Below are 16409 nucleotides of genomic sequence, written 5' to 3'. Positions count from 1 at the left end.
GAAATGTCACAAATGAGATGTTTTTGTTTCCACCAAGGGGCAAATGATTGATACTGTCAAGTATTGCTAACATATAGAGCTTAACAGTAGTGTCTGATAAAAGAGTTAGTTAACTGTTTATTTAACTTGATAGGCAATACAATGTGTTCACTACATGTAGACATGAGCTATACAGCTTGCACTACGAGATAGATCCCATACGCTCCATACAAGTTTCAGTCTTCCTTAACCAGAGACTGTGGAATAAGAGATGGGATTCAGGTAGGGTTAACCAGACCAGACCCAGGTCTTCAGGAGGAAGGCAATTCCTGTAACATAATACTGTCCAAACAGTGAGCTGAGATGAAGCTGAACTGTGAGTACTGAGGGAAGCAGTACTGAACTCTAGGTAAAGAGAGTATTCTGTTCTGAAGGGAAAACAGTCTACTGTGGTGTTTGTGTGAAGCTATAATAAATATAAATATTTTAAGAAAGGCTAGAATCAGACTAGTTTGTCTTCAGGCCTGTGGTGATCACCGCTTGTTCCCACAATACAAAAAAGGAATATTCAACAACTTCTTACACTTGCTTTGAACCATTCTGAACACAAACTCCCTTATTTCAATCAAATGAATTAACTCCTATTTGAGTTCTACTACTATTCAAGTCTACCAAGAGTGTATTCCCTAAACAATTATCATACTTAAAAGCATCTTTCACCCACAACCTTGGGAAAAAAAAAAGACTAAAAGATGAAAGAAATGTCTGAAATTATTTTATAAAACAAACTGTAAATGCGTAGTAAATAACACACACATACAATTGTATAATAAGAAATAGAGGAATGTGTGGCATTTCAGTGCAACTGGTCAATACATGAAACTACAATTTTATTAATTTTAAGCCAGCAGGAACTACACTTTGAGACAACATACATTTACTGATAAAAGTGAAAAAGGCCCCGACATAATCCTTTTCAACCCTAGATGTGGCGGTCCTTGCAGACATTCTTTACTCGCACAAGCCCAGTCTTCAACGGAGCTGTTCTCTGAGCTGAAAACTGCAGCACAAGTTGTTTCCAGCAACTGCCTCAAGCAAATTAATCCTATACTGACTGACCCTTTGAGGGTGGTTCCCTGTGGAATTGTTCCTCCACTATTTTCCTTCCTTTTATGAGATCTCAAATGCTGTTTTCACAGCACTTAATAGCTGTGCTAGCCCAGGACTCTCACCCTTATACTGTTAAAGTTTGATTTGAAAGCCTGCCAGCTTCCCCTGATACAGCCATTGTGCGAAACATGGCCGTGTCGGGGTTAGGTTTTTTTTCACTTTTATCAGTAAATGTATGTTGTCTCAAAGTGTAGTTCCTGCTGGTTTAAAATTAATAAAATTGTAGTTTCATGTATTGAACGGTTGCACTGGAATTCCACATGTTCCTCTATTTCTTATGAAATTATTTTATATCATTTGAAAGTGTTCTACTGGTGAGAGAATTCCTGAAACAGAACTGGGTTGTATTTCAGTCGATTTTGGGTAAGAAAGCTTACAGAAAATATACCTATACTGTTATGGGGCTAATTATGTTACATTCATCAGCCACACCAGTGGATTGTAAAGAAATATGCTACAGGAACCAGCAGCGAGTTGATGGAATTCTTTAATAAAATTATTTATTTATTTATTTATTTATTTATTTATTTATTTAACAGTTTTATATACCGACCTTCATAGTAAATAACCATATCGGATCGGTTTACAATTAACAAGATACAATAATACATTTAAAACCAATAATACATTTAAAAACAATAATACATTTAAAACCTCAGGTCTAACTAGAGAACTCCACAGGCCTTTATTTCCTTTGTCTAGCTTGTTGATAAGATATATTTTAAATCATTCAATTATTAAAATATAGAATGAATTGAAACCACTTTCATCTGATGCTGCAGGCCAGTAAAGATAATACAAAGTTAAAAAAAAATCTTCAATGCAGTTTTCTGACACCACCTCCAAATTTAACAAACCATCAAAACCATCCATTCTTCAGAGGAATAGCCCATTTTACAGATTTTGACAATTATACACCTAGTCTTTCTACAATGTTCAATAATTTCCCTTTATAGTCTCCAGGAAACCATGCTTCAGAAGACACCATAAGCACGCAAGCATTATGAAATCTGTTATGATATCCAGCCTATAAAAGGCCCCTCAGGTACAAACAGATTGTGAGCCCTTTGAATGTATCTGTATGCAATCCGCTTTGAAGTGCCTGAAAAGTTGGAATGTGAGGATAACTGAGCAAAATTTTATGGGCTAGAGCAAGAACCATGCTGGCTCCAGCCTTTTCTCATGCAATTTCACCTTTTATTAATATAGGCAGCAGATAATACTAGCAATAACTGCCAACCTTCGCAGAATACGCACCTCACAACTTCTCAGAGAGGGTCAGGAGCTCCTACTCCTGCAGACATGGGGGCCTCCTGATCCCAGCTGGGCTCTGCCTCTTAACCTGCCCAGCAGGGTCCCACCCACAGAGGCCTTCTCCCTCTATGGGATTTAAGGTGGACCAAGCACCTAGCCTAGTCCTGCACAGGTTAAGGAGGAGTAGTAAGGCCACTCCTTCACATGGAATATAAATAACATCAAATAAATACCAAAAAAGTAAATGACCTTCAGCTCCAGAAGTGATGTGGTCAGATTGTTTTATAATATCCTTTACATTTTATACTCACTTAAAATCTTTTTCTACAATAGGTAGTTGCATTAACCATTTTACTAGGGGCACGATTGATTTAAACGTACAAGGGGAAGAATGGGAGAGTGCTAAAGGCAATTTAGATTTTACTTCTACTGATGATTTACTAAAGTCTCTTTAGGAGAATTTAACCGTGATATTAAATAAAATTTCCCCAATTAAATTATTTGTTTTGCCGTTAGGACAGAAACGGGTTCCATGGTTTTCTGCGGCCCTAATCAAGCAGCATGCTGAAAAGAAATGCGTAAGAAGAAGAGGCAGTTGCTGAGACAAGAATTTCTAGATGCTAGAAGCCAATATAGGCAAGAATTAGAGGGAAATCAGAGGGAGCATTATAGGAATCAGCTTCATGTTTCTTTCAATCATTCTCAAGCATTATTTAATTTAATATCACATTTGACTGAACCAATAAAGTTTAAGGGCAATACAGTTTTTCTGCTTATTGTAGGGATAAGTGACCAAAATAAGATTAGGGTTAAATACTGTTTCTCAGTCTCAGCTAATGATTCTAAATCCCAGAGATGGCTATACTTAGCCTAACTTTGAGCCTGTTGCCTCCACTATGGTTGCAAAAATGTTATTTTTGAAAACCTTATTTAGTCCCTTAGATGTGTGCCCTCTATGGGTTCTGTGTAGTTTAGGTGGGGAAATGTTAAGGACCATTACTATGTTAGTTAATAGTTCCTTGGAAGAAGGGAAATTGCCATCCCAGCTCAAGAGAGGGACTGTGTGTCCTTTCTTGAAAGCCATGCATCTACGCGCCTTAATGATCTCACCAGTTATCGCCCAATTTCAGTCCTTCCCTCGTTAGGAAAAGTTCTGGAAAGAGTGGTACTAAATCAGTTAATGAGCTATGTTGAGGATAAGACCTTGCATGAGCGTCAGGGCGGGTTCAGGAAAGGGCATGGAACAAAGTCCTTGCTGATCTCCTTTTCTGACTTTGTTTTGAGAGAACTGAACCAGAAGTGAGAGGTTATACAGTAATAGTAATAGATGTATTCTCAGCCTTTGATTCAATCTCCCACAGGATATTGGTGCAGAGGTTAGGAGAAGAAGGTATTGGTGGGAAAGTTTATCAATGGTTCAGTTCTTAGAGGCCACAAACACAAAGAGCAGTGCTGCGAACCTATATGAGGACAACTCTAGAAATCACAAAAGGTATCGCCTCAAAAATATCTCTATTTCAAGGTTTTTCACCATCCATAGATTATGTATATATTAATGAAACAACGGGATCGCATCAGCAAGCCTCTTGACGACGTGCTCGGTGCAACCAAGCCGTCCGGTCTTATCTATCACTTGCGACCCGTTGCTGGAAAGTATTTGTATCGTGTTTGCCTTCCGGCAGTCTCAGCAAAAATTTTTGTGTATGAATTAGAGGACCATTAGGACCATTAGAGGACCAGTTCTTAGAGGACCATTTGCAACAGGTCAGAATAAGTGAACAGAGCTCTGGTTGGGACCCAGTGACATTGGGTGTCCTCTAGGGCTCCTCCCTATTCCCAGTGCTTTTTAACTTTTATCTGCTCCCACTCTATGGTTTGCTTCAAGAGCTAGGGGTTTTCTTTATGATTTATTCAGATGACATTCAGATGATGTTTCCGGTGAGGGGGGCTTGGGAGGATATGTTTGCTACTGTTCAGAATGTCTTAACAAGAGTAAATGTTTGGATGAATACAAAATAGCCTTTTACGAAATGTTTCCAAAATGGAGTCCCTCCACATATCAAAGGATACTACAGTTAATTTTCCGGTTCATTTACCGCTTGACAGTTTGGCTATCCCTATATTGGCTTCAGTAAGGAGTTTATGGATGTAACTGATTTTTCATTGTCCATTGTTGTGCAAGCTGAGTTTTTTCATCAGTTGTGCCACTTGAAGTACATTCTAGATAAAGATGTTATTCAGGCTTTTGTTTTTTCCACTTTTGACTACTTTAAGGCCCTATATTTGGGGCTAACAAAATGTCATCTTAGGGCATTGCAGTAAGTCTTAAATACAGCCGCCTGTTTGCTAACCAAGACACCTTTGAAAGACCATATCACCCCAGTGCTGAAGGCCCTACATTGGCTTCCAATTATCCAAAGAATTAAGTTTAAGGTTTTAACTTTAGTATTCAGAGCCATTCATGGCAGGGAGCAGAATACCTGAGGACATTGGTCTGTTGGTACCCCCTGGCTCAAGCCCTGAGATCAGCACAGGGCTCTTAGCTTTCAGTTCCGGGGCTAAAACTGCTAGGCTGCAAGAAACTAGACATCAGGCCTTCTCCTGGGCTGCTCCATCTTTGTGGAATAGTCTTCCTGGGGAAATTCACCAACTACAAGAATATTGTAACTTTAGGAAGCAGGTTAAGGCCTACCTATATTGTAAAGCATTTGAACCTACCTGAGGTTGTTCTGTATGTTTTAATTAATTGTTTTTTTATTTATACATTTGTAAATTTATTTTTTTTTTATTTATTTAGAGTTTTTATATACCGGCAATCATGAAAACATATCTTGCTGGTTTACATAGAATGGGGGTGCAATAAAATACATAGAACTTAAGAACAAAGAACTAGAACTGTGGTGACAGAAGGTACAGTTACATTTAACAATATATATTCTATATATGTAATCTTGTAAACCGCCCAGAACAGGTGTCTATGAATGGGTGGATAATAAATTGCTGTAAACCGACAAAACAAAATAAATAAATAAAGTTGCTTGTACTTGCATACATGTTATTTTTAGATACATCAAAAGTATGTGCATTTACACGCGCAAAATTGGGACAGTCTAGAGGGCTTCAGGAACGGAACCAAGTTATGCAGATAAGTTGCTATTTTATTAAAGATTTATGCAGGTACATTTGGAAGCATTTTTACAATTTTGTACCAGCTAATTAACTAGAGTAGCTAATATCCAACTTGTCCTCTGCTATTTTTTGGTGGAGGTCTGGGTGAACTGCGGCAAGTTTAGTATGAGGAACTAAGAAGATCTCAATTACCTGGAGGACTGGGTGAACTGGTAGAGGTATTGACAAACTGGTGATTTCAATTACATGCTCGTGTTTTAAAATATACCTACTTCTGCACATAAATCTGGGTTTAGGGACGGTAAACTTCAAACCGGTGTGCAGGCACATGTATACATGTTCATCGGTCCAGGCCCAGGTACGCAGCCATTTTATAAGATAAGTGCATATATGCGTGCATGCTATAAAACAGCCTGACTCTGCGCATGTGTGCGTGCAATTTTAAGTGGAAGCGTAACTATGCCGTTTTTATCTTGTAAATGGGGGGATGTTAAAAGACACATGCACCAACGCCATTACCGGTTTTCCCAGTTCGCCCAGGTAAATGATAGGAATTCCAGCTCCCCTAGTTTAATAACCTCCCTTATCTCCTGTTAGACCCTACCATTAAAACCCAGCTGATATGCCTATAATTTTTTGTTTTATATCTTACATGTCTTCCAAAGCAGAAGTAAAGTTAAAATCCAGGAACGCCCATGCCCTTCCCAGATCATGCCACGCCCCCTTTTGGGAATTTTTCATTTGTGCATGCAGCGGCAAGTATGCGCGCAACCAGGCAGCTTTTAAAATCCGCTCAGCACGCGCCAGCCTAACTTGTGCACATATCTCCTGGTTTTGGCACACATTAGGCTTTTAAAATTCACTTTACGCGAGCAAATTATATTTTTTCACCATAAAATACAGACATGTATGTTTATTAAAATACAGAAAGTATATGCTTTCAATACATTGCAGGTATTTCGCATCACCAGACATATGCATATTTTATAATCTATGTGTACCAGATATGTAGGTTATAAAATTCTGTAGATATTTGCACAGCCACATATGCACATATATGGGGCCATGCAGAGTTCTTTGAAAATTACTCTCATAATCTAATATGAATTTTTTTTATTGTGTGGGTATGTGATGTTTTATTTGATTTTATGTTTTATACATCGCTTTAGCAAATCTTTTGAATCGGTAAGGCAACTCAAATTTTATTAAATAAATAAATATGTAGGACAATTCATTCATTTTGAGTTCAATATAATGTTCAGAATGTATTTTCTAATATGTATTGAGAAAACATACCTCATACCTTCAGATAACACTGAAACCTAGGATATTTATTTATTTATTTATTTATTTATTTTTAACTTAACAGTGTCACTTAATCAGCTCTATTCTTTTAACTTTAGCCTTAATAGGCTATATTCATATGGCCACACAAGGCTGGATAACTTTAAACCTAACCAGCAATATTCAAAAGATAGCTGGTTAGGTTTAAAGTTATCTGGCTAAAAATAGGCAGATAATTTTAATTAGGACTATTTAATGGGACATTTACCCAGTATAACTTGACTGGCTAAATTAGTTAGATATTTTAAGTTATCAGTTCTACTTTTTTTTTTTTTTTTTTTAATATTGGCCTCATCAGTTTCCACTCAGAATAAAAAGAGCCTACTTTCTGGAATATGCACATCTATGGTCGGTGTACATGCATGGATCCAAAAATACCCATGTACTCCCAACACATCCTGAAAATTTGGTGTGGATAGGGCAACAAAAAAACTATTAGGGACACACATACACACTGCAACCTCATAACTTTCATTTCCTTTGGAAAGTAGGCTTATTGTGGACCTGATCACAGTTACCCAAAAAGTCAAAGATAACACTTCTTCAAAGGAGAAGAGTAATTTCTTTTCCCTAAGAAACCAGTAATTGCTAGGGATAAAACCAAATAAATGATTTCTTCTGTGAGCAAAGAAAGCTGATAAGACTTGGAACTCTTGATTTCTGGTTGTATAGAAACAAGTCCTTGTTTATTTTACTTTTATATGAGTGCTCTTCAAATTGCTGATTTAAATTACAAGTAACAGCAGACTAAGGGTGAAAGTGTATTTGCCTTAAAGCTGTATCTGAGAAACTGTATTGTGTTTGGAACAGTGGCAGTCTGCACATTTAAAATCCAATTCATGCTGAAAAGTCTCCATTCTGACATATCCTGGTAAATATTTTGTTATACCTCCCCATAACATGTGTGTCACAACACAGAAAAATCTCAGATCTGTTCTGTATTTCCTTTTTTCTGCTTTCAAATTAGTTAAATCAAAATAAGGGGTATTCCCAAAGCTATTTACCTGGGTAAACAGCAATATACCAGGATAAATTGGCCTCAGTTAGGCTAATAGTATGTCTGGGAGTTCACAACATGCATACCTTTAGCCAGATTGTGAGGAGGTACATTATGTTCCCTACAGAAAACATAGGTGTAAATGTATTTGGGAATGTTGTACCCATGTAGTCAATTTTCAAAGAGAAACTATATAGGTAGTTTGTTTTTTTTAATTTGCTAGAAAGTATATTTGAAATAATGTGAACTATTCATAATTCTTTCACTTCTCTGCACTCCACACCTACTCCCCCCAACCCAAAAAATACAAGTCCAAAGAATGGCTACTTTTAAGAGGAGAAACAATGCGGAAAGCACAAAGATGTGCACGACCAACATTTTCTTTTCGTTTTCTTTTGTTTTTGGTTCGCTTTTTGTGCAAATCTAATGTCTGTGGGAGTTTGATATATTTTGTTTCTATTCATTTGGGAAAACAGTGCACCCAATTTACAAACAGGGTACACAATTTGCAAATATGGCATAGTATTTTCCAAAACAATTTTTGTGGTTTTCAGGGCTATTTCCAATTCATTTCAGATTTAACCAAACAAAAATGACCATTTTTGGTTTGAAAATACCATACATTTTTAAACAAATGCACTTCCCTGGTATTTGATAAAATAGTTACTAGCTTTTAAATCTTTAAACACGTGACAAGTCTGTAATAATATGGAGTTGATTAAATGCATCCAATACTGCTTTCAACTGGGGAGTTGAAAGAGTTTTCAACTGGGGAGAGATTGGCCTTGTTCTCCCAGCAGTTTTTTATTTATTTTTTTTACTTAACTGGCTACATGTATAATATAATTGATACAGTGTCAAGTTATCTGTATAAACTTACCTGGATAACTTTAAGAAAGTATACTCAGAGGCATAGCCTAGTATATTCAGTGGGAGACTTGTCTCGAAGTCAGGGTCTTTTCCATACCAACACTGGCCGTCCGTAATCTATTCAGTTTAAATACAAGGAGGTTCTCTACGACAAGGGTAGGCAACCCTGGTCCTCAAGATATTGGCATACTGTTAGGATTTCAGCTGCTATGCAGCCTTATCCTACCTTCTTGTCTCCTGCAATATCACCTCCCCACCAGCAGAGGCCCTCAGTAAGCCTCACCTCTAGTCTTGTCCAGTTCCTCCTCACTGTCTTTACCATGCCCAAGCCCCAGCCTTATGTAAACCCTATCTTGCCAGAAGCTCCCTATCTTCTCATGGTGTCATTTCTGGCTCTGTGACCTGACCCTTTTATTCTTGTCTTGCCTTGTGGACTACATGCATTCTGCCTTACCTTGTGGCCTATGGGCCTTCTTGCCTTGCTTTGTCGGGGCCTATGGGCCTTTTAGTATCTTGCCTTACGGCCCTTGGGCCTAACATGCCTTGTTCCCTGTCTTGAGGCCTCTGGCCTATTCTCTCTTGTATCCTGTCTTGGGGCCCTCGGGCATATTCTGTCTGTTCCAAGTCTTGCTACCTTTGGGCTTTCATGTTCTGCATTTCCCTTGTCTGTCTTGTCTAAGTTCTGCCCTACACACCCCTTCTCCATGTTTGTGGAAAGAATCTCATAGCACAGCAAGGACCAAGCACCACCTGTTAGAAAATGGAGGCAGAACACTGCCAGAAAGCAATCAAAGTGTGTGTGATGGCACCCTCCTCGATAGTGTCCCATAGCATCCTAACATTTGAAACAGATGAGGAGCTGACGCGACAATGGCAGACCCACTTACCTCTGGCACGGCTGTGCATGGCACCTGACTGACAGAATGCCATTTACCTGCACCGCAGGCACTTGAGGAGCATGTATATGCTCCTCAAGTGCCTGCCTGGCACCATGCGACTGGAGCCCTTACGTGCCATAGGCATCAACGGGTGCCGTCGTATGCCATAGTCTCCATGGGTTCATGATGCACCAGAGTAATGGCATCAAGTCCCATGGGCCTTGATGCAGTGGTAGCAACTTCAAGGGTCATTGCGCCCTCTGCTCCTCGGTGCCATTGGGGGTGTGGATACAACTCAGTGCCATCGAGGGGAGCAGCCAACTCTTGGTGCCCTCGAGGGGAGCATGTATATGCTGTACCGGACCATGCATATGTTCAACTGTTACTAGTGCCACTGGGGCGCTGACCATGTAGTCTATGGTGGTGGCTGGCTTTCTGTGATTCAGTCCCTGAAATGCAGTCCTGAAGGATCATCGCCCTTTCCATCATGTAAGTGTCAGGCAAGCCCAGGGTGATTGGTGGTGCCCATGGTGCCAATAGATGTATTGTCGCTCACCCGTGACAGATCGCCTCTAAGGCACCACACAATGTACCCCCCAATTCAATAATGCCTGACCGCCATACAGGTGCTCGACCCATTTGGCATATAATGCCATCAATAGTGCCCCAGGCGGCTTCAAGTGTCGAGAGCCTGGTGGCACAGATGGTGCTCATGGTACCAGAAGGCACAGGGGATTTGCTAACCCCAAAGACTGAAACATTTTGATGGTCAACATTACCAATGAAGATCCCAATGCCCGAAGGAGTTGATGGTCCAGTGGTACTGATTATGCCTGTGATGCCAGAAGGCAGAGGCTGTGCGGCACCATCACGCCACATCAATGCCCAAAGAAACTGATGACAACCAACACCATTGATAGTTGTCCTTGCCTCCCTAGGGCGTCAATGTTCTGAACTCGATGGTCCCTCGCTGGCACCCTTGGCTAACTATAACCTCAACAACAACTACAGCGCTTGTCCACACCAATAGTGCTTGAAGCCTGGCAGTGCCCCTGATGCCAGACTCCAGTGCCTCTGAATGGTGGCTCAGGGTACCTGAGAATGTTGGCATTCATAGTGCCTGATGTCTGTACGCCATCAATTGCACACCATGAGGCCCCTTGGTGCCCCATCCGGTCACCGCAGAGGGATCATTGGCCCAATGCTCAATAGCCTCGAGGGCATTTGACCATGCTGAACCCTGGATGCCTTGGCACTCAAGGATGTCTTGGATCGGTGGTGACCCTGGCACTCGATGGTACAGAGGCCATCCAAGACACGAAGCTCTAGTCATCCAAGGGCTACTGTGGCACTCAAGGGGCTCTCAGGACCCCCGCACCCCAATGGCTGATAACCTCGAGTGGGGCCAGGGTGCTTGATGGTGATCCCAGTGCCTCCTAATGACAAGGGTGCTCGACAACGTTGAGAGCGGTCACACAGGGCATTGTAAGCAACTCACCTGATGGCCTTCATAGTGCTCAAGGACATCGGTTGCAACATGCCTGATGACCTCCATGCCCCTCAGGTGCATCATGGGCAGCCCCACCCCTCGAGGGCACCAAGAGTTGGCCGCTCCCCTCGATGGCATTGAGGTGTATCCACACCCCCCAATGGCACCGAGGAGCAGAGGGCACAATGACCCTCGAAGTTGCTACCACTGCATCAAGGCCCATGGGACTTGATGCCATTACTCTGGTGCATCAAGAACCCATGGAGACTATGGCATAAAAGGCACCCGTTGATGCCTATGGCACGTAAGGGCTCCAGTCGCATGGTGCCAGACAGCACCCCTGGTTGATGGCCCTTACCGCATCAAAGGCAACTACACACTCAATGGCATCGAGCCATGGCACCACAATGGTGTCAAGGGTAACGCTCTGTAGTTTTGGTCCCTGGCACGGTCCTGATATCGACATGTCTAATTATCGGTGCGCTGGCATGCAAATGCGCGGACAACCGATACAGGGCATGGTAACGAAGGTGCAGTAGTAACGCTGCCTGCTCAGGCTCCTGCTCACCCTCTCTCACAAGGAAACTGCAGCACCATCCCTAGCAAGCAGAAGGGGAGGCTACGTCATCCAGGGCTTCTGCCATGGCGACTAGTTCCTTAGAATGTGGGGGAGGATGAGCTCTCCATCCCACAGGAACAAAGCAATCCTTGATCCTTTCACTGTCCAAGTCTCAATCGATGCCGATGGACTGGTGAAACACAGAACTCCTGCCCAGCTAGAAATCAGGCGAGTCCCAGGCTCAGCAGCCTACACTGTTCTCTCACAGACTGAATTCTGTCAGTCCTGCCACCACCGGACAAAGGCATAAAAACAGACAGAGCAAGGAGAGGACACAGAAACTAAATTGTAGGTGCAGTATTTATTTTCTAAGGAATAGAATTAGACTCTGCCAGGCTGAACAGCAACTAAGGCCCGCCATGCAACTGTCAGAGTTGAAAGGAGAGAAAAATAAAATAAAAAAATAGTAAGTAAGGTAAAAGAAATAGAAAAAAAGCTGCAGCTCCAGAAAAAATCACAACAAAACTTGTGAGGAGAAAGCAAAGCTGAATACAGTGACTGCACAGTTCCATGGAAAAAAAAAAAAAGACTAAGGGACTCTGCCTAGGGGGCAGGGTATTAACTACAGCTGCACATGCTCAGTACAGCATGTTTGAAAGCTCTAGAATCTTTCAGTTCAAAATTCCAGGCTGGACTCCCTCTGATGATGTCACCCATTGTGTGAGGACTACTACCATCCCACTTGTCCTCAATGAAAATAAGAGTACTCAGTTGATTCAGAACCAGACAAGACAAAACAAGAGTAATGATGGGGACTCTCTCTGAAATAATTCCTTGCTGGATCTTGATGTTAAGGGATGTCAAATTGCCTGTTGGGTTTGGGAGGAAGGAAGTTGTCATCGCCACTTCGACTCTTGGTCGAAGTGGCGATGACTCCTCCCACGGGGAGGGGCCCCGTGGGGAACCTCAACAATAGGCTAGACTCAATAGCAAGCAGACAGAGGAAAGGAAGCTTTTTATACTGCTGTGATGAAGATGATACTTGTCCAAGGAACGGACAGTGCCGTAATCCAGCGATATCACAGTAAGGCTCCAGATAGTCTCAGCAGTAATGTAGTTGATGATCTTACCCAGATGTAGCGAAGGTCCGGTAGTGTTCCGCAGCACGGGATAGGCCATGAACCTGCAGGGTGGAGCGAGGAGAGCTTGGAGCGTAGAAGTACTCACAGGGTAGCAGCGATGACAACTTCCTTCGGTAGTCGAGTGAAGAGGAGGACCCGTGGTCCGAGGTGCAGGATACCCAGAGCAGGATAGGCCCTCGAGGAGCGAGTACCTAGGAGCACCGAGGGTACCTGGAATAAAGCAGACAAGACCCCCGAGGGGCGGGTGTCCTGATGGTTAGGCTGAATAACCCCGGAGGGCGAATAGAAGCGAGGGGCCCCCGAGGAGCGGGTACCCAGAGCTTCAGTAAGTAGCGAAATACCCCAGAGGGTAGTGAGAAATCCAAGCGAGCAGCTTAGAAGCGGTCAGAGTAGCAAAACTGAAGTCCTTGCTAACTTGTATAGGAGCAGAGGTTTAAATACCCGGAGGTACTGACGTCATGCGGTGGGGCCGCCCCCGAAGTTCCCGCCATGACGTGCTTAAGAACGTGGGCAGCTTGCACGCCCTAGGAGGCCTCAGGAAGAAGCATGGCAGATGGGGACACCAAGGGTTCAGCAAACAGCAGCGAAGGCAGCCATCCTTCCGAAGGAGGAGGAGGAGAAAGGTAAAAGAGAGGTGAGGCAGAGTGGTCGCAGCCATCTGCGACCGAAGGACGCAACATTGCCCATCTTCATAATTCAGATGGAGTGTAATTTTCTGCATCTTTATTATGAACTTGATAGACTTGATCACTCCAGGTTTTAATACAACAATAATACAGAAAGGAAAAAGATAGGGAGGAGTTTCCCCTTCTAGAAACATTTTTTTTCAAGTTCTCACTTACTAGCATTTGTTTTAGTCCTCTCCTTTATATTTTAATTGACACCAACCTTTAGCTAGCTGTCCCATCTGTATGCTACCTGCTTCCTATCAGAGAAAGTGATATTGCTTAACTGTAATGACAGCAGCACAACAAATCACAACCCACTCACCTCTACTAGAAGTTGTTCTCTACTGTTAATACATCTTAGTTATATTTATTTATTTTATTTATTCACAAAATTACTATACGACAGTCATATCACTCTTGTGTTCAACATGGTTTACATCTCTTGTACAATTTTCATAAAAATAACAACACAATAATTCAGTCTCTTAAAAAGTACACTCATTAAAACAGTAGCCGCCAATTGACTGGCTATAAAGTAAACTGAGGAACAGGAAGTCTGGCAACACATGGGAAACCCTCATGCATTCCTACAAGCTTTCCTTAAGAGCTCTGAAAATGTCCTCCATCGTGTCAGTTCTTGCGATTCAACCATGTAGCTCATTAGACCTGCTTAGCAGAGAATATCTCTGCTATAAACAGCAAACTCCTTCAAGGAGCATTAGGCTCAGTATTAACATTGTGATACGTACATTCTTTCATAGTTAAATGAGATATTTAAAATGACACTTGTAACTTGTTTCTGATTAGCCTCATAGAAAACCTGAAATATGTAGAGGCATTTACTTTTCATGCAAAAAAAAAAAGTGTTATGATTAGCAGAAATCACAACTTCTGCCTGAGCATGTTAGCTAAGTCCTATAAAGCAACATAAACCTCTCAATACTAATTAAAGAAAAAAACAAAGGTTTTTTTTTTAATGAATCAGCTAAATAATGCTTACATTCAAATGTATATGGTTCTAGACAGAAAACCTAAAGAAACTGGCATATTTCCTGTACATACTGTGAGGTGTAATAAATGTAAGCACTAATTAGAAAACACACTCATAACACTTTGCAGCAAAATGAAGAAATTAAACCAGCCACCAAAATATGTTAAAGGTCCCAAAGTACATGAACATACCCACACTTCAAAATGCAGTAACAGATTTTACCTCTATTTGTTCTAAAGTGTCTTGCAGCTTTGAATTCAATTCACTGAAATAAAAATGATAAATTACTGGTTAGTTCAGTTAGTTTCTCTAGATTTCAAGATACTAATGTATCACTGCTTACATTCTCCCAAAAAACAAGTACTCTTAAGACCCTACAGTAGACATCTCTGGTCCCTCAGAGCCACAAACTGGTCAGATTTTCAAGATGTCCACATTATATATTCATGGAATATATTTACATGCACCACCTCCACTGCATGCAAATGTATCTCATGCATACGACTATCCTGAAAACCCAACTGGCTGGTGGCATTAAGGACCACAGTTGCCTGCCCCTACACGAGAAACACTTGTGTTTTGTCAAACAAGTAGTTGATCTAACCCTGGAAGTCAAGTCATATAATAATTAGATTACCGTATATGATCCAACTTTAAAAAAAATTCTAGTGTAACACAGGATCCATATAGAAGTCCAAATTCCACTAGCCTGAACATGCATCTGTGATTAATGGTCTACAAAACTTTGTTTTCTTTGCTGCCACAGTAAGTCATGAAAGAAACTTAAATTTTAATTCAGTGGTAGTTAAAGATACTATAGATAATTCCTACATAGGTTAAAAAATAAATAGCAAAGAAATTCACATACCTCACTAGTATTCTGACTACAAAGCAAACTCACAGGCAAAACTGTTCGCCAACATATCTATTCAATATGAATACCATATGACAAACCTAATGACATTACTATGTCCAAACATTCAGATTCACTTTAAAAGAGGCACTGCTTCTTTCTGCACTGCCTCCATACCTTTTTGAACTATGGTTTCCAGAACTGGATACAATATTCAAGATGAGGTCTCATCAATGACTTGCACAAAAGCATTTTCACCTCTTTTTTCCAACTGGCTATATTTCTCCTTATGCACCTTAACATTCCTTTGGCTCTGGCTATTGACTTTTCATGCTGTTTTACAACCTTCAGATTACTAGATATCACAACTCCAATTCTGTAGATATAATTCTTACCTCTCCCAATCATATACTGCTCTATTTCTGTACCCCTAATCGCATGACACTATATTTTTTTCCATTGATTCTTAGCTGTCAAGTGTGGTAACCTATGCAGAAGTAAAAGGGTTAAACTATAACTGAAAATAATTGGAAAAGGCAAGATGGAACAGGCTGACTAAATGCTTAAGGTTAAAACTATAAAAAAAAATGTGTCCGGTCTCCAAATCATCTTCTGGTTATGACAACACTTATCTAGTTCCTGAAATTATCCTAAGCTTTAGATGGTTTGCTCTAATTGGTAGTAATAACATAGTTGTCATATTTACCATTTTATGTAATAACCCCAGGAAAAACAGTATAAGAGTAACTCAGGAGAGAGAAGATGGAAGAAAGGTCATATGGGAAATGGCTGTTAACAGGATTCAAAAGAAAATATAGGAAGAGAAAGTAATGAACCACATGAGAGCAGAAAAGTGAGTAGGAACTCACAGGCCAAACAAGAAGGAAACCAACAGTTAAATACAGAACAATCCTAAAAATAGCAGAGGATAAGAACTTGTCTGTAGAAATGACACATATTCATAAACTAGTCCTAAATCTAAAACATGAAGCTTAACCAATTAGGAAGCAGGTGTATCAGTCTGGAATTATTTAACTTTTTCTTTGCTTGCCGGTAGAAGCTGTTATTTTCAATAAGAAATATATA

The 16409-nt window shown here is 40.9% G+C and overlaps 1 protein-coding gene across 1 annotated transcript in view; it reads right to left on the bottom strand.

Moving 5' to 3' along the window:
• The window catches only part of VPS50 (VPS50 subunit of EARP/GARPII complex), a 620793-nt gene that overhangs the window by 350633 nt on the left and 253751 nt on the right, over positions 1-16409 (bottom strand). The window contains 1 exon segment of the mRNA XM_029588894.1: positions 14693-14735. Within this exon segment, the coding sequence (XP_029444754.1) occupies positions 14693-14735 (43 nt within the window).

The sequence above is a fragment of the Rhinatrema bivittatum genome, chromosome 2 (assembly GCF_901001135.1).
Source record: "Rhinatrema bivittatum chromosome 2, aRhiBiv1.1, whole genome shotgun sequence".
Taxonomy (NCBI): Eukaryota; Metazoa; Chordata; class Amphibia; order Gymnophiona; family Rhinatrematidae; genus Rhinatrema; species Rhinatrema bivittatum.
The sequence above is the reverse complement of the archived record's forward strand: the minus strand, read 5'-3'. Positions and strand labels throughout refer to the sequence as shown.